The following is an 18,924-nucleotide window of genomic DNA, read 5'->3' on the forward strand; positions in this document are numbered from 1 at the left end:
CAGACAAACAACATTCACACTCACATTCACACACTAGGGCCAGTTTGGTGTTGCCAATCAACCTATCCCCAGGTGCGTGTCTTTGGAGGTGGGAGGAAGCCGGAGTTTCTAAAATCATTGAAAAACTGTTCAACAACAGATTGGAGAGTTTCATAAACAAATATAGAATACTCGCCGAGAACCAATTTGGATACAGAGCTAATATTTCAACTTTGATGGCTTTAATTGAAATAACAGAAGAAATGACTAATGCAATAGATGGTGAACAGTGTGCAGCGGCAGTATTTATCGATCTAACTAAAGAATTTGATACTATTAATCACAATGATTTAACAAATTCAAAATAATTCAAAAAATTAGAGCAGTATGGCATCAGAGGTTTGGTGTTGGACTGGAATAGAAGCTACTTAACCAACAGGAAACAATACGTGAAGCTAGGCGAACACGTCCACAACATTAAGTATATCCTGTGGCGAACCACAAGGATCAACACTGGGACCATAATTGTTCAATCTTTATATAAATGACATTTGTAAAGTTACAAAAGACTTAAAGTTTGTATTATTCGCGGACAATGCAACAGTGTTTTGTTCAGAAAAAAACACACAGATGCTAATACAAACAATAACAGAAGAAATTAACACATTAAAAAGATCCATCCATCCATCCATCCATCCATTTTCTGCCGCTAGTCCAACTCGGGGTCGCAGGGGTGCTGGAGCTTATCTCAGCTGCTCTCGGGCAAAAGGGGGGATACACCCTGGACAAGTCGCCACCTCATCGCAGGGCCAATACAGATAGACAACATTCACACACACACACACACTAGGGCCAATTTAGTGTTGCCAATCAACCTATGGTTTGACAAAAACAGACTATCCTTAAACCTCAGTAAAATGTTATTGGGTAACAGTAGAAGGGAAAGTCAAACACAAATACAAATAGACAGAATAGAAATTGAAAGACTAAATTAAACCAATTGCTAGGTAAAATGATTGATGATAAATGAACTGGAAATCTCATATAAAAATATACAACAGAGTGGCAAGAAACACATCAATAATGAATAAAGCTAAGTATGTATTGGACCAAAAATCACTCCATATTCGCTACTGCTCGCTAGTGTTACCATATTTGAGTTATTGTGCAGAAATATGGGTAAATAACTACAAAAGTACACTTCATTCATTAACCGTGTTACAAAAAAGATCAATTGGAATAATACATAATCTTGGATATAGAAAACATTCAAACCCTTTATTTATTGAATCGAAAATACTGAAATTCCACGACACAGTGAATTTGCAAACAGCTACAATTATGCACAAAGTAAACTATAACCTGCTACCGAAGAACGTACAACAATTCTTCTCAACAAAAGACAATAAATATTACCTTATAAAAAAATGTAATTAAAAAAATGTGTATGCACGTACGACACTTAAGACCTTTAGTATGTGGAATTAAATTATGGAATGGATAAAGCAAAGAAATCAAACAATGTACTAATATACAATACAATTCAAGAAACTCTTCAAACTTAAAGTTTTTACAAAGTACAAAGAAGAAGAACCATGATAAACATTCAGAATTTATTGATAATCTTATTTATCTCACCATATGAAATACAACTTTCTTAATTATTTATTTTTTATTTTTTATTTTTATGTTATTACTTATGGAGTATATTGTGAATAAATTGAGAACAGGAAGTGAACAATAGTGTTAGCAAATGTTATGTAAAGGAAAAGTGGTAGCATTAAATAAGCTCTGCTTCTTCCTACTCAACTTCAAACATGCTGAAAAGAAAAACTGGAAATTGTGATGTATCATGCTGTATGCATGCATGTTCGAAATAAACTCAAACTCAAATTCTCTGGACTTATGGGAATCCTAAGTACACAATATCAGGTACCAATAGGTAAGAAAAGTTGGTTTTGTGTAGTCGTAGCTCTTTAAAACATTTGTATAGGAATGGGAATAGGCTTTTTTTTATTGTCATTGCACATTAAGAACAACGAAATTACGGGTGATCCGCCAGCAAAAAAACCCATAAAAACAAGACATTTATGTTACGGTTAAAAATGTATATATAAACAAAAAGGTATAAAAAAGGTATGTAGTAAACTGGCATATACAAATGTATATATACAGTGTAAACAGAGTAGTGCAAAATGTTACAACAACAGTACAGTGAGGTAGGTAATAAGCTGGTATATACTGTAAAGGTATCGATCGCAACTGGACTGTTTGGTTTGTCTTAGAAGACCTTTCACCGCTCATCCGAGGTTTCATCAGTTTGAAATGTCTTCTAAGACAAACCAAACAGCCCTGTTGCGATTGATTGAATGCTCTGAGATGACAATGACCTGGATGAATGAGAACATTCATAAACAACCACTAAGCCAACGCATGGCACAGTTCAGGCCAAGACTCAGCTATCTACCTGCACCTCAGGGAGAAACCTCACTCCTTTGAGAACAAAAATGTGCAGATTTTGGACAGGGAGGACGAATGGTAAGAAAGAGGAGTGAGGGAAGCCATCTACGGTATGTCAAGGTTGAAAAACTATCCCTGAACAGAGGAGGTGGTCTCCCACATACAACACTGTCCTTTCAACCATTCCTAAATAGTCTGCAATTTAGCCTTCAACAAATAACAGCAGTTAGAAACATTCTGGTCACATTGTAGTATGTCATTTGTTTACAACTGAATGGAATGCTTACGCGGGGGATTCCAACTATTTTGGACTGGTAGTAGTCGATCCAAAGCGATCGTTCTGCCACACAATACCTAAATGCTAACGAGGGGAAATTACACCCCAACGACTGTCGTTGGCTTTTACAGTATGATTGCTCGTTTGCATCAAAACAGTTGTTTTTCTCACTACCAAAGGGCGAAACCATCCTTGCCCAGGCACACTATCCTGTTTTTTTGGAGTATAAACATTTGAGATACACATTTGCAAATAATTTTGCCACAATAATACTTCTATAAGGCGGCTCCTTCCGTTTGTGAATGTTGTCCCAAAAACACACACATGCACACATACATTAATCCTTACATATCCACAAACACCATTTTTTATTCTCTTCCTAATATTGATAGGCTTGCTCACTAACTGTAGACTGTGATTTGTGACTGTAGAATATATACAGTGTATTTTTATTTGTTTGCTTTCAGTACAACAAGCATCTCTTTGTGCATATCGGGCAGACAAATCATTCCTACAGCGATGCCCTGCTGGAATCGGTGGACATTCGTCAGATTTATGACAAATTCCCAGAAAAGAAAGGCGGGCTGAAGGAGCTGTACGGAAAGGGCCCCCAAAACTCCTTCTTCCTTATAAAGTTCTGGGTGAGCAAGATTCTTCCAGTTCCGTATTATTGTTAGTGCTTTAAAAATCTAAATATTAATTTGACAATGTTATTTTGTTTTTTGTTTTACTGAACTTATTCATACTTACCGTAACCAAGGTCACTCATTTCTCAGGTTGCTGCAGTGCATTTCTACACCTGTAATGACATGTTGTCCAATTTTTTTCGGGCACCACCAATTAAAACCAAGCATTATTGTCTTCGTAAAGGGAGACATTTATTGTATAGGTTCTTAGTGTTTCTAATGTTGTAAGTGGACTACATAGATGAGATTGCGCTCTTAATGTTTACAGAATGCACTCGTCTTTATTTGGACAGACATAGCAGGAGAGCTTTTGATCAAAGCACTCGCTAATTCAGTCTAATATCTCCAAACAATGGTGTGACCTGGTTGCACCGCATAATGGCTCTTTAAACATTGCACATATTCCCGCGATGATGCAAAATGCTAACTAGCGGCAGCCAACAAAGTCGAGACCGTGTACTTGGACCAAGTCCCCTCAAATTCCTTTTGAAGTGACCGGCCAATCTAAATTTCAAATGAAAGGCAGGATCTGCACAATAATGAATGTATAACTGCTCTGCTTAATGAAGGAGGAGAATGTTGAAGGAGGACGTCTCTGTTTTTTGTGGCATTAATTAACAGGATGTGTGGGGCGTATATAGACGGCCCTCTGGGAGTACGGATGGTCAAGCTTATAAATCACTCTTTTAATGTTGCTCTTTGCAATGTTTACAGATAGTTTACCTGTAAATATTGACGATATACTGTATTTCTTAATCTGAATGTGCGTTCATGTTGGGGACGGTCATAACAATAGATTAATTCGTTGTTAAAAATTCATTAATTTTAATATGGAATTGTGTTAAAATAGAGTGCACTATATGGCTGTAACCAGCAAAGGCACTGTTGATACAGTCTCTACTAGTTTGTAGACTACAGAAGAAATATATGATGTTAACCATGGGAAGTATGACCTACAGCGATGGTAGAGCAACTCCTCCAGACTACATTCTTATGCAGTGTCAAATGGGACAGAAATATATACATACGTAGATTTTTAAGTAATTACTAAAATATGTAATTCCTTTATTAAAATCGGAATTACATAAATTACATTAATAAATAAATATTAATTTAAAATGAAAATATATGATATGTTTAATAGATGGATAGATACAGTAGATAGATAGATAGATAGTACTTTATTGATTCCTTCAGGAGAGTTCATATATCAGTATTAGAATTTTCAATTAATTATTTCAGAATGTAATAACTTATCTCATGATTTAATGATTTATTTTTCATGAACTTTTGTTTGTAGGGTCAAATGAGAACTAATAAGAGTAGTAGTGGTAATTTTTTTTGGGACCTGTTAAAAACAAAGCAAAAAACTAATAATAAAAAAAGGAAACAATTCTAATAACATTACAGTAAAGTACAGAAATAGAAAACAATTATTCACAATGAAAACACATAAAAAAATGAAAACAATACATAACGGTTAGGTTTGTTCATATCCAAAAAGGAGTGGGAAGAAGTGAAACTTATTTACTCCCACTCCTTCTATTAAATAACTAGCTTTATTTTATTATTATTACACACAATGATTAATTTACTGGTCTTATTACAATGTATTTTGAATAGTCTTTTACTTACTTTGCTCTCGCACAAAAATACAGTACATATGTACAATATACACATATTTAGTCACATACTGTACGTACATTCAATAACTAAGTGACGGTAACACCAACCAATAACAAGTAAATAACTACCCAAATAATTAGAATAATAATAATAATGTAAACACTTTGTGATTTTTAGAAACCCTCATTCTTGTACATATTTAAAATAATGTCTTGTAAAACTTTTTAAACATTCTTTTAACCCCGCATTCAAACTGTTCCATAATTTAACCCCACATATTGAAACACAAAAGCTTCTACCCGTTGTGCGTACATTCTTAATTTTAATAATGAAATTACCCTTTAATTTATAACCTCCTTCCCTTTCAGTGAAACACTAATGAACATTTCCAGGCAGTGAATTATTTTTCGCTTCATCTGTATTTTTTTACTGTTTGTAGTTCCACAAGATCTTTAAATTTTAGTATTTTTGAATGTAAGAAAAATGTACTTGTGTAATCCCTAAATCGTGCCCTATAAATGTCCCTTATTGCTTTCTTCTGCAGGGTGATGAGTGGATATATTGTGCTTATGTAATTATTGCACCAAACCTCTGCACAGTAGGTTAAATATGGAAGAATTATTGAACAGTATAGAATGCGGAGTGATTTGTGATCCAGAACGTGTTTGGCTTTATACAGTACTGCAATGCTTTGTGACAATTTGTTTTGTATATGATTAATATGTGATTTTAAACAATCAATTATTTCAATAATTTATTATTTATATGAATAATTATTGATTGAAATATTTCATGATTTGATTAACTATTTAATGATTTCATTATTTGTTTCCCATTTGAATTATTTCATTATTTTATCATTTACGTAATTACTTCATAATTTTTTTCTAGATTTAATTCATTATTTAGTGAACTAATGAATTAAAAATATATATTTTTCTTGAACCAGTATGTCAGCACTTCATGAATTCATTGTAGTTGTCAAATGCAGTGGAACCACTGCTAATTCATTGTATTGACCACTTGTGTGTGTTTGTGTTTTACCAGGCTGACCTCAACTGCAACATTCAGGACGAGAATAGCTCTTTCTACGGCGTAACTAGTCAGTATGAGAGCTCAGAGAACATGACCATCACATGCTCCACTAAAGTGTGCTCCTTTGGCAAGCAGGTGGTCGAGAAAGTGGAGGTAAAAAGTTTATTCAGTGTATCAATGACTTGAAAGTGTAAAATGTAGACTCAGCCCCGTTCTTCCTTTTGAATCCATTTTTCTTTTTCTTTCAGACTGAATACGCGCGGTTTGAGAATGGACGATTTGTTTACAGGATAAGCAGATCTCCAATGTGTGAATACATGATCAACTTCATCCATAAGCTAAAGCACCTGCCTGAGAAGTACATGATGAACAGTGTGCTAGAGAACTTCACTATCTTATTGGTAAGAGATCACACTCACCGTATCAGGCCACATCGATTAATTTTAGAAAAGCACCCAATAGTAAGAAAAAGTCCTGAGTCTAGACTGCGATCCGTATCAGCCTTAAAATGTAATCACTTGCTCCTTATCCTTAAAGGTAAATGGAAATCTGCCCATAACTTTTTGAGTTTTCTATAGCGAAATTAAAGCCTCTTGTCAGTCATCCACTGTTTTCGGAGGTGGGGCCGCTGGCATACACATACACAAAGAAGTTGAAGCATGTAACGTAGGGGTCTCAAACTCAATTTACCTGGGGGCCACTGGATGCAGAAACTGGGTGAGGCTGGGCCGCAAGAAAAGATTTCTTAAAAAAAATCTAACATGCACTTTTTAATGAATTCACCTTCTATGAATGGCTTTCCCGCCCTAGCAACCATCTCACTCACCATGTAGCTAGCTTTGACTGCTGCATCGCTCTTTTCGCTTGCTTTCTTGACGAAATCTTGTTGCCTCAGTAGACTGGTTTTAAAATTTGCAACCCGGTTCACTCTCTCATCTCCCTGGTATTTTGCATACTCCTCAGCATGTCTAGTTGTATAATGACATTTCAAATTGTATTCATTGTTCATTCATTCATCATCATGGCGCCGATGAAGGCTGCCTCGGTGCTCTCGTGCGCTCTGTTTTGTTTGTTTTTGTGCATAAATTGTGTGTCTGGGTGCTCTTACACCCGCGAAGAGCTATTGAACATCAGATCCATCATCCCTATGGACTTGTTACCAGTCATTTTAGCGTCAGCTGCGGATTTGGTCCATTCTGTGATCAAAAGAGGGAGACCGCACCGAAGAGGGAAGCGTGCGGGCGCTCTTGTCCGTCTTCGCGGACGGGGATTACGCACGCCTTTACCAGGCATCTTCCTCTCCAACGTCCGCTCACTTGCCAACAAGATGGACGGGCTAGCGTTGCTGATGAGAAGGAACAAGGACTTTTCCTCATCTTGTGTGTTGTGCTTCACGGAGACATGGCTGAGCGCGAATGTCCCGGACAGCGCAGTGCAACTGGATGGCTTTCATCTTCTCCGCGCGGACAGAGACGCGGCGCTCTCTGGCAAAAAAAAGAGGCGGTGGAGTTTGCTTCTTTGTCAACAATAGCTGGTGACGAGTCTGTGGACGAGTTGCGTGCTTGTTAGGAGACGACAGACTGGGAGGCAATTGGAGAGGCCACGAACAATCTGGACGAGTATACGGACACTGTGACCTCATACATACAGTTCAATGAGGCGCGCATCATTCCAACGCGCACCAGGGTTTGTTATAACAACGACAAGCCCTGGTTCACACCCAAGCTCCGACAGCTGCGCAAGAAGAAGGAGGCTGCGTGGAGAAACGGGGACCGAAGTACATACAGAGAAGCGAAGTACCACTTCAACAGGGAAGTGGAGAAAGCTAAATCTGTGTACTCTAACCGTCTACAGGAACAGTTCCGCTCCAATGATTCTGCGGCAGTTTGGAGAGGTCTAAGGGCCCTTACGAACTATAAGTCCAAAACCCCCCAGGTCTTGAATGACCGGACTCTCGCTCAGGGCCTCAACACGCATTACTGTCGTCATGAACGGCCTTCGGCTCATTAAAGCCATGCTCCCCCCACCATCACCCTCCCCACCAATGCCAGCACTTCATTAAAGGAGTTAATGGACTCAAAAGACTCCAAGGACATCACAGGACTCCAAAAACATCATAGGACTGCAAAGGCCCTCTCCATCCAAGAAGAGGATGTACGCCGGCAGTTCTTGAAGCTGAATACGCGGAAGGCCCCCGGGCCGGATGGTTTCGCCCCCTCCACTCTCAGACACTATGCGGACCAGCTGGCTCCTGTCTTCACTGACATTTTTAACACCTCTCTGGAGATATGCCACGTGCCGTCCTGCTTTAAGACCTCCACCATTGTCCCTGTCCCCAAGAAAGCACGGATCACAGGACTAAATGACTACAGGCCGGTCGCGCTGACGTCTGTGATCATGAAGTCCTTTGAGCGCTTGGTCCTGCCCCACTTCAAGGACATCACCGCCCCCCTCCTGGACCCACTGCAGTTCGCCTATAGAGCCAACAGGTCTGTGGATGATGCAGTGAACCTGGCCCTTCACTTCATCCTGGAGCATCTGGACTCCCCAGGAACCTACGCTAGGATCCTGTTTGTGGACTTGAGCTCTGCTTTCAACACCTTCCTCCCAGGACTGCTACGAGACAAGCTCTACCAGCTCAGCGTGCCCGACTCCCTCTGCAGTTGGATCAATGACTTCCTGACAGACCGAAGACAGCACGTGCGGCTGGGGAAGATTGTCTCGGACAGTCGAACCACGGACACTCGTACTCCTCAGGGCTGTGTACTCTCCCCCTGGCTCTTCTCCCTGTATACAAACTGCTGCACCTCCACTGCTCAAGTTTGCGGATGACACCACCCTCATCGGGCTCATCTCGAATGGCGATGAGTCCGCCTACAGGAGAGAGGTGGACCGGCTGACGTCCTGGTGCAGCCTCAACAACCTGGAGCTGAACGCCCAGAAAACAGTGGAGATGATCATGGACTTCAGGAAAGTCACATCCCCACCATCCCCCCTCACCCTGATTGACTCTTCCACCCCCGTCCCCATTGTGGACTCCTTCCGTTTCTTGGGCACCACCATCACCCAGGACCTCAAGTGGGAGCCGACCATCAGCTCCCTCATCAAGAAGGCCCAGCAGAGGATGTACTTCCTGCGGCAGCTGAGGAAACTTAAGGTGCCGACCGAGATGCTGGTGCAGTTTTACTCAGCCATCATAGAGTCCATCCTGACCTCCTCCATCACAGTGTGGTTCCCCGGCGCCACAGTCCAGGATAAGCATAGACTGCAGCGCATCGTACGTGCTGCTGAGAGGGTGATTGGCTGCAAGCTCCTGTCCCTCCAGGACTTGTTCTCCTCCAGGACCAGGAGGCGTGTGGGTCGGATCACAGATGACTCTTCTCACCCTGGACACAAACTATTCTCCCCTCTCCCCTCAGGCAGGAGACTACGCTCCATCCAGACCCACACCTCCCGCCACCTGAACAGTTTTTTCCCCTCGGCCATCAGGCAAATGAACAATACCTCCTAACAGTAGCTCCTTGAATTCCTTGAATTCCTTGAATTCCTTCTAAGTCTATCTGATAGCTCAGTTACAGCTCATTTTATTACCAAATATGTGTTATATGTGTTTTATGTTGCACGATTGCACCAAGAAAAATTCCTAGTTTGTGAACCCGTTCTCAAACAATGGCAATAAAACTATTCTAATTCTGATTCTGATTCTCATTGTGCACCACAACTTTCTCTGTATCAAGTACAGAAAAGAGCTATAAGGATTATTCATAAAGTAGATTACTTAGAACACACTAACATATTATTTATTAATTCGGGTTTATTGAAATTACAGGAGCTAGTAAAGTTACAGACATTATGTGTCATGTTTAAGGCTGAAAGTAAAACATTACCAGCAAATTTACAAAAAATGTTTGTCATCACTTCTGAGAATGAAGAGCATAGAAGAAAAGGTAATTTCCAACATCAGTATTCAAGGACAACTTTAAAACAAATGTGCATGTCAGTGGTGGGGGTTAAACTATGGAATTATCTTTACAATGAGATAAAAGATTGTAAAAATATATTCCAATTGAAAAAATATATAAAGACAGAACAATAAGATCATATGGACAGCCATAAGTGTTTACATTTTGCTTTATATTTATTATTTTTATTATTTTTTGCCTGGTTTTATATTTGTTTTTTATCATCCTGTGAGGTGTATATTACTTCTTTTGTTTTTTTGTTCGGTTTGTACATCATGGGACGGCGTGGCGAAGTTGGTAGGATGGCCGTGCCAGCAATCGGAGGGTTGCTGGTTACTGGGGTTCAGTCCCCACCTTCTACCATCCCAGTCACGTCCGTTGGGCAAGACACTTCACCCTTGCTCCTGATGGATGCTGGTTAGTGCCTTGCATGGCAGCTCCCGCCATCAGTGTGTGAATGTGTGTGTGAATGGGTGAATGTGTAAATACTGTCAAAGCGCTTTGAGTACCTTGAAGGTAGAAAAGCGCTATACAAATAAAACCCATTTATTTACATCATGAAGTTTTGCACTTCTTGTGTTTTTGTGTGTGTTTTTTTGTTTGTTTTCGTCATATTTGGATGTAATTGTTGGTTTATATGATATCATTAAGTAAGACTACGTATTATGTTGAAGAGGGCAGAAAAATATAAGATTTTTCTTCATCCTGCTCCTTCTCAGGCATTGGTGTGTAAATGTATATTTGAATAATTGAGGTATGATTGTGTATCGATCAAAGATGCACATCAATGAAGGAGATAAATAAAAATTAAATTAAATTAAATTAAATAAGACACGTCGGGGTGCCCCTGTGCTCAACAAAGAAATATTGCATCAAAAATCGTCTCTGTCTGGAGCCAACGGGAGAGGGGGTGAGGGGGGGCTCACCGTGGAGTTTACAGTTACGGTAGCACAATTAGCCCCGAACGGGCTAACATCACCACTGACGTGTTACACGTCTGATTCGCCCAGCGACTCTCTGTTGGAGTATCAGCGCTGGGGTCCAGTGTACCACACTTTCGTGTGGTGCTTTGGACGCTCGTCTTCCCCGCCTGGACTGTTTACAACGGGGGCGGGAGCGAGCAGGCGGGCGAGCGAGGGAGGCAGGGAGGGAGGGAGGAAGAGCGTGTGTGGGTGTCGTGGAAAAGCGGCAAAATGTTTCTCTGCTTGCATCACGCAAGTGACGTCAATGCATACTTGCCAACCTTGAGACCTCCGAATTCGGGAGATGGGGCGGGGTTTGAGGTGGGCGGGGTTGGGGGTAGCGGGGGTGTTTTTGTAGCCCGTAAGAGTTAGGGCTGCAAAGGATTCTGGGTATTTGTTCTGTTGTGTTTATGTTGTGTTTAGGTGCGGATGTTCTCGCGAAATGTGTTTGTCATTCTTGTTTGGTGTGGGTTCACAGTGTGGCGCATATTTGTAACAGTGTTAAAAATAAATTAAATAAAATATGACCACCCTCAGTGTGACATGTATAGCTGGTCCTCAAGTACTTCTTGCAACAACTTGCGTGTGTCTGCAGAAGCCTCATACTACATGTGTCTGGGCCGACACGCTGTTAGTATGGAGAAAAAGATGATGCGGAGACAGTTTCTAGAGGACACTAAAGGCAGTGCCATCACGTCACGCCCTCGATATTATGAGAGCCTTGTACCACACTGGGATTGGTAGATTCCTTTAGCTCCACACACAACGCTGTCAAGCGCCATTCATTTAAAACTTGCAGGCCGCACTAACATTAAACTTTCATATTAAGGCGGGGGCTGCAAAATAACGTCTCGCCGGCCGCAATTGGCCCGTGGGCCGCGTGTTTGAGACCCCTGCTGTAACGTGTAAACGTTAGCTATTGTCGTAGAAGTGATACAGATCAGTCACAAAATGTAATGACTTTTTCTTTATATTTTTTTTTAACATTTTATGAAAGATAAATGAAAATATGCCTATACATTATTCAATTATTTTGCTAACTAATGAACAGACAGACAAATTGCATAACCTACTGGCAGAGGTAAAAGTTAATAGGACATTGTGATGACTTCCTGTGGCTGGTCTTGCATTCCTCTCATTCCACAAGGGATAAAAGAGTGAGGAGCCAATTTTTCTGCAGGAGATATTAAACCCTTATACAAAACTTTATAGCAGGGCTAGTCAACCACATAATGAAGAGAGCCATAGTTTCAAGAGCACAAGGGCTCAGGGGCTGGACATTGAAATTTGGATGTTTTGTCAGAAAGTGCCGCAGGTTTAATTCTTTTGAGATTGTGTTTACTTAATTGCAAAGTGAACACATCGCCTTTCCCACTGCACTGTCAAGAAATTATTTATTTTGCTTTGGCTACCCGGTTTCAGCATGTGCAACGAGACAGATAGTTAGCAGCATGATGAAACAGAAGCTCCAGAAGTTTTGTTGAGGATTTATGTTCCCTCTTCTGAATTGTTTTCTTTCCTCAGTTTTATTTCTTTACACTTCTTCCTTCATTCAGGTTTGTAGGACTGAAAATATAAATATAAAATAAACATTACAAAAGTATAACATCAATTGTGTATTTTACATGAACAAAATTGAAGGTTTAGTGTTAATACAGTCTCACAATAAACTAAAGATGTTTATGTACATATAAATTAAACAACATCAACAGCAAACAGTGCAGACAAGGAATGTGAAGCAACACCATTAAACCAAAGATGTAGAGTTATCGCCCTCTACTGGTCAAATTTAGGGCTCCTTGTGTTAAACGAACTTTAATTGCCAGAAAGTTACTCAGCCAAAAAAAACCCACAAGCAATGTATACTTCGTTGTGCAGCCACTCTTAAAAGTCAGATTTTCAAGATTTATTTTGAGCTTTTTCAGGGTCGATAGTGCCATTTTTGGTTTGAATGGGTAGTCTTGTTCTACTCACCCCACTGCTGCTTCATTGTGACACATATGCCTCGTTGTTTCCCCCTGCGGGGTGGCGTAAGTGTGATTTAGTCGACAGGTTCAATTATTCAACGTGAGTGTGAAATCTAAAAAAGTACAGAAAATAATTTGAATCATTAAAACCCTAAAGCCTTAAAAAAAACATTGGGCCTTTTTTTGATTGATTGATTGAGACTTTTATTAGTAGATTGCACAGTGAAGTACATATTCCGTACAATTGACCACTAAATGGTAACACCCGAATAAGTTTTTCAACTTGTTTAAGTCGGGGTCCACTTAAAGTTATTCATGATACAGATATATACTATCAGATATATACTATCATCATAGTACAGTCATCACACAAGATAATCATCAGAGTATATACATTGAATTGTTTACATTATTTACAATCTGGGGTGTGGGATGTGGAGGGGAGGGGGGGGTTAGGTTTGGTTGTTATCATCACTTCAGTCATCAACAATTGAGAACAGAGAAATGGACATTGAAACAGTGTAAGTCTGACTTGGTAGGATTTGTACAGCAAGTAGTGGACATAGAGAGAGAGAGATCAGAAAGCATAGGAAAAAGTATCTACATTTAATTATTTACAATCCGGGGAGGGTGTTAGTTTAGGGTTGAAGTTGCCTGGAGGTGTACTTTTATTGCGGTTTTGAAGGAGGATAGAGATGCCCTTTCTTTTACACCTGTTGGGAGCGCATTCCACATTGATGTGGCATAGAAAGAGAATGAGTTAAAGGCCTACTGAAACCCACTACTACCGACCACGCAGTCTGATAGTTTATATATCAATGATGAAATCTTAACATTGCAACACATGCCAATACGGCTAGGTTAACTTATAAAGTGCAATTTTAAATTTCCCGCTAAACTTACGGTTGAAAACGTCTATGTATGATGACGTATGCGCGTGACGTCAATCGATGAAACGGAAGTATTCGGACGCCATTGAATCCAACACAAAAAGCTCTGTTTTCATCTCAAAATTCCACAGTATTCTGGACATCTGTGTTGGTGAATCTTTTGCAATTTGTTTAATGAACAATGAAGACTGCAAAGAAGAAAGTTGTAGGTGGGATCGGTGTATTAGCGGCTGGCTGCAGCAACACAAACAGGAGGACTTTGAGGTGGATAGCAGACGTGCTATCCGACGCTAGCCGCCGACCGCATCGGTGATCGGGTGAAGTCCTTCGTCGCGCCGTCGATCGCTGGAACGCAGGTGAGCACGGGTGTTGATGAGCAGATGAGGGGTGGCTGGCGTAGGTGGATAGCTAATGTTTTTAGCATAGCTCTGTGACGTCCCGTTGCTAAGTTAGCTTCAATGGCGTTGTTAGCAACAGCATTGTTAACCTTCGCCAGGCTGGAAAGCATTAACCGTGTATTTACAGGTCCATGGTTTAATAGTATTGTTGGTTTTCTGTCTATCCTTCCAGTCAGGGGCTTATTTATTTTGTTTCTATATGCAGTTAAGCACGATGCTATCACGTTAGCTCCGTAGCTAAAGTGTTTCGCCGATGTATTGTCGTGGAGATAAAAGTCACTGTGAATGTCCATTTCGCGTTCTCGACTCTCATTTTCAAGAGGATATAGTATCCGAGGTGGTTTAAAATACAAATCCGTGATCCACAATAGAAAAAGGAGAGAGTGTGGAATCCAATGAGCCAGCTTGTACCTAAGTTACGGTCAGAGCGAAAAAAGATGCGTCCTGCACTGCACTCTAGTCCTTCACTCTCACGTTCCTCATCCACGAATCTTTCATCCTCGCTCAAATTAATGGGGTAATCGTCGCTTTCTCGGTCCGAATCGCTCTCGCTGCATTGAAAACAATGGGGAAATGTGAGGAGCCTTTCAACCTTTGACGTCACACTGCTTCCCGTACAGGCAAGGCTTTTTTTATCAGCGACCAAAAGTTGCGAACTTTATCACCGATGTTCTCTACTAAATCCTTTCAGCAAAAATATGGCAATATCGCAAAATGATCAAGCATGACACATAGAATGGATCTGCTATCCCCGTTTAAATAAAAAAAATTCATTTCAGTAGGCCTTTAAGACCTTTGTTAGATCGGAATCTGGGTTTAACATAGTTAGTGGAGCTCCCCCTGGTGTTGTGGTTATGGCGGTCATTTACGTTAAGGAAGTAGTTTGACATGTACTTCGGTATCAGGGAGGTGTAGTGGATTTTATAGACTAGGCTCAGTGCAAGTTGTTTTACTCTGTCCTCCACCCTGAGCCAGCCCACTTTGCAGAAGTGGGTAGGAGTGAGGTGTGATCTGGGGTGGAGGTCTAAAAGTAATCTGACTAGCTTGTTCTGGGATGTTTGGAGTTTAGATTTGAGGGTTTTGGAGGTGCTAGGGTACCAGGAGGTTCATGCGTAATCGAAAAAGGGTTGAACGAGAGTTCTCGCTAGAATCCTCATGGTGCTTTTGTTGACCAGAGAGGAGATTCTATAGAGAAATCTCGTTCGTTGGTTGACCTTTTTGATTACCTTGGTTGCCATTTTATCACAGGAAAGATTAGCCTCTAGAATGGAACCTAGGTAGGTGACCTCATCTTTCCTGGTGATAACAATGTCACCCACTTTTATAGTGAAATCATTGACTTTCTTAAGGTTGATGTGGGACCCAAACAGGATGGATTCCGTTTTACCCAAGTGTATAGATAGCTTGTTATCAGCGAGCCAGGTGCAAGTTCTACAGAGTTCAGCACTGAGGATTTTCTCCACCTGTGACTTGTCCTTGTCTGATACCAGCAGGGCCGAGTCATCCGCAAACAAGAACAATTCACAGTCGCATGCTGATGACAAGTCGTTTATGTATATTAGGAACAGTTAAGGCCCTAATATACTGCCTCGGGGGACTCCACAGCTTACTGAGAGGGGGGGGCACGATGCCGTTCACCTCTACCACCTCTTCCCTCCCCTCCAAGTAAGATTGCATCCAGCTCCATGAGGTTTTAAAGGCCTACTGAAATGCGATTTTCTTATTTAAACGGGGATAGCAGATCCATTCTATGTGTCATACTTGATAATTTCGCGATATTGACATATTTTTGCTGAAAGGATTTAGTAGAGAACATCGACGATAAAGTTCGCAACTTTTGGTCGCTGATAAAAAAGCCTTGCCTGTACCGGTTGTAGCAGACGATATGCGCGTGACGTCACAGGTTGTGGAGCTCCTCACATCTGCACATTGTTTACAATCATGGCCACCAGCAGCGAGAGCGATTCGGACCGAGCGAGGATGAAATATTCGTGGATGAGGAAAGTGAGAGTGAAGGACTAGAGGGCAGTGGAAGCGATTCAGATAGGGAAGATGCTGTGAGAGGCAGGTGGGACCTGATATTCAGCTGGGAATGACTAAAACAGTAAATAAACACAAGACATATATATACTCTATTAGCCACAACACAACCAGGCTTATATTTAATATGCCACAAATTAATCCCGCATAACAAACACCTCCCCCCTCCCGTCCATATAACCCGCCAATACAAATCAAACACCCTCACAACACACTCAATCCCACAGCCCAAAGTACCGTTCACCTCCCCAAAGTTCATACAGCACATATATTTTCCCAAAGTCCCCAAAGTTACGTACGTGACATGCACATAGCGCCACGTACGGGCTAGCGATCAAATGTTTGGAAGCCGCAGCTGCGTACTGCATTACACATACAAATTAAACAAAATGCTTATGGCAACATTCTGGTTGCGTACTCACGGTACCGCGTCTGCGTATCCAACTCAAAGTCCTCCTGGTAAGAGTCTCTGTTGTCCCAGTTCTCCACAGGCCAATGGTAAAGCTTGACTGTCATCTTTCGGGAATGTAAACAATAAAACACGGGCGATGTGTTTGTGTTGCTGCAGCCGGCCGAAATACACCGCTTCCCACCTACAGCTTTCTTCTTTGCTGTCTCCATTGTTCATTGAACAAATTGCAAAAGATTCACCAACACAGATGTCCAGAATACTGTGGAATTTTGCGATGAAAACAGACGACTTAATAGCTGGCCACAATGCTGTCCCAAAATGTCCTCTACAATTCGTGACGTCACGCGCAGGCGTCATCATACCGAGACGTTTTCAGCAGGATATTTCGTGCAAAATTTAAAATTGCACTTTAGTAATCTAACCCGGCCGTATTGGCATGTGTTGCAATGTTAAGATTTCATCATTGATATATAAACTATCAGACTGCGTGGTCGGTAGTAGTGGGTTTCAGTAGGCCTTTAAAGAACACATTTGGACTTAAGGAGGAACTGCACTTTTTGGGGGAAATTTTTCCTATTGTTCACAATCATTATGAGAGATAAGAAGACAAACGTTTTTTGTTTTTTTTTGCATTGTAACATGTAAAAATTGGCTCGTTCTAGGTAGCTAGAAATGCAGATAATGGGAACAATCAATTCTACCTCTAAATCACTTTAAAAATGCAAAACCGTCAACATTTTCAAAAACCGTCAACAATACTTATTTTACGTTCCGTAACCTGGAAAATAACCAAACTGAAGCGACATTGTCATTGTAAGAGCAAACACGGAGGAACTCTTTTTCTAGCATAGTAACACATCGACGTGCTTCGGTATTAGCCGTAAAAGCTAACGATGGCAAGAGATAAGCAAACTTCTACTTCAGCGCGAAACGTGTTTGAGTCTGTAATGCTCAACACTGCGATAAGACACCAATCTGTATGTACTGACTGAAAAACATGAACAATCATATTACAGTGTCTGTAAAGTATTAGCCCACATTTCATGTTTTGTTTGTACGCAGCTATTCAGACAGAGTATGTGCTGTAGTTGTACTAACAAGCATGACACGCTGCATGTGTCATGATCAATATAAAGTGTGACTCACTCGATGGATAGTTTTCTCTTTGGTCCAGCTGGCCGGTGATGTTTTTTCTGGTTTATTTTGTACCAACTGCAATCTTTTAATGCTCGACACAGTAATCAAAACAAGACGTAACAAACGTATGAATAATAATCTCAGTGTCTGTGGTGGACAGGATGGGACAAATTTTTGCGATATTACAGAGATGAAAAAAGTAGTAACACTCATTAGGTGACACAAACGAGAGAGTTGGATCCAAGATGATACCAAGATTTTTTACAGTCGCCTTGTGTAATTGTTTGGTTGTCAAATGTTAAGGTGGTATTATTAAATAGGTGCCGGTGTCTAGCAGGACCGATAATCAGCATTTCCATTTTCTTAGCGTTAAGATGCAAAAAGTTGCTGGACATCCATTATTTAATTTCATTTAGACACGCCTCCAAGTGACTACAATCTGGCGTGATGGTTAGCCTTAGAAGCATGTAGTGTTTGGTGTCATCAGCATAACAGTGAAAGCTAATACCGTATTTGCGTATGATGTCACCTAGCGGCAGCATGTAGATGCTGGAGAGTGCAGGGCCAAGAACCGAACCACGTTACCTTAACATACTCCGAGGTCACATTGTTATGGGAGACACACTGCATCCTGTCAGTAAGATAGGAGTTAAACCAAGAAAAGGCAGGTCTGCCATACCAATACGTGTTTTTGATATGTGCTAATAGAATAGAAGTTATGATCGATGGTATTGAAAGCAGCGCTAAGATCAAGTAGCAGCAACATGTATGATGCGTCAGTATCCATAGTTAGCAATAGATCATTAGTCACTTTTGCGAGGGCAGTCTCAGTAGAGTAATTTGCCCTTAAACCGGACTGAAAGGGTTCAAAGAGATTGTTAGACCATTAAGTGTTAATTTATCTGCTGTGCAAACATTTTTTCGATGATTGACGAGAGAAAGGGAAAGTGGGACACCGGCCGGTAGTTTATCATGAGGTCAGAATCAAGATTAGGTCTATTGAGCAGAGGATGAATAACCGCTGTTTTGAATGCGAGGGGAACAGTGCCAGAGGAAAGTGATAAGTTAATAATATTTAGTGCTGAAGGTCCTA

At 40.8% G+C, this 18,924-nt stretch overlaps 1 protein-coding gene across 6 annotated transcripts in view; it reads left to right on the plus strand.

Moving 5' to 3' along the window:
* tead1b (TEA domain family member 1b) overlaps positions 1-18,924 on the plus strand; it is a 183,298-nt gene that overhangs the window by 150,378 nt on the left and 13,996 nt on the right. For all 6 annotated transcript variants that reach the window (XM_062028551.1, XM_062028560.1, XM_062028567.1 and 3 more), the window contains 3 exons: positions 3,184-3,357; positions 6,076-6,216; positions 6,312-6,464. In XM_062028551.1, coding sequence (XP_061884535.1) covers positions 3,184-3,357; positions 6,076-6,216; positions 6,312-6,464 — 468 coding nt within the window. The remainder of the gene's footprint in view (positions 1-3,183; positions 3,358-6,075; positions 6,217-6,311; positions 6,465-18,924) is intronic.

The sequence above is a fragment of the Entelurus aequoreus genome, linkage group LG02, assembly GCF_033978785.1.
Source record: "Entelurus aequoreus isolate RoL-2023_Sb linkage group LG02, RoL_Eaeq_v1.1, whole genome shotgun sequence".
Classification (NCBI taxonomy): domain Eukaryota; kingdom Metazoa; phylum Chordata; class Actinopteri; order Syngnathiformes; family Syngnathidae; genus Entelurus; species Entelurus aequoreus.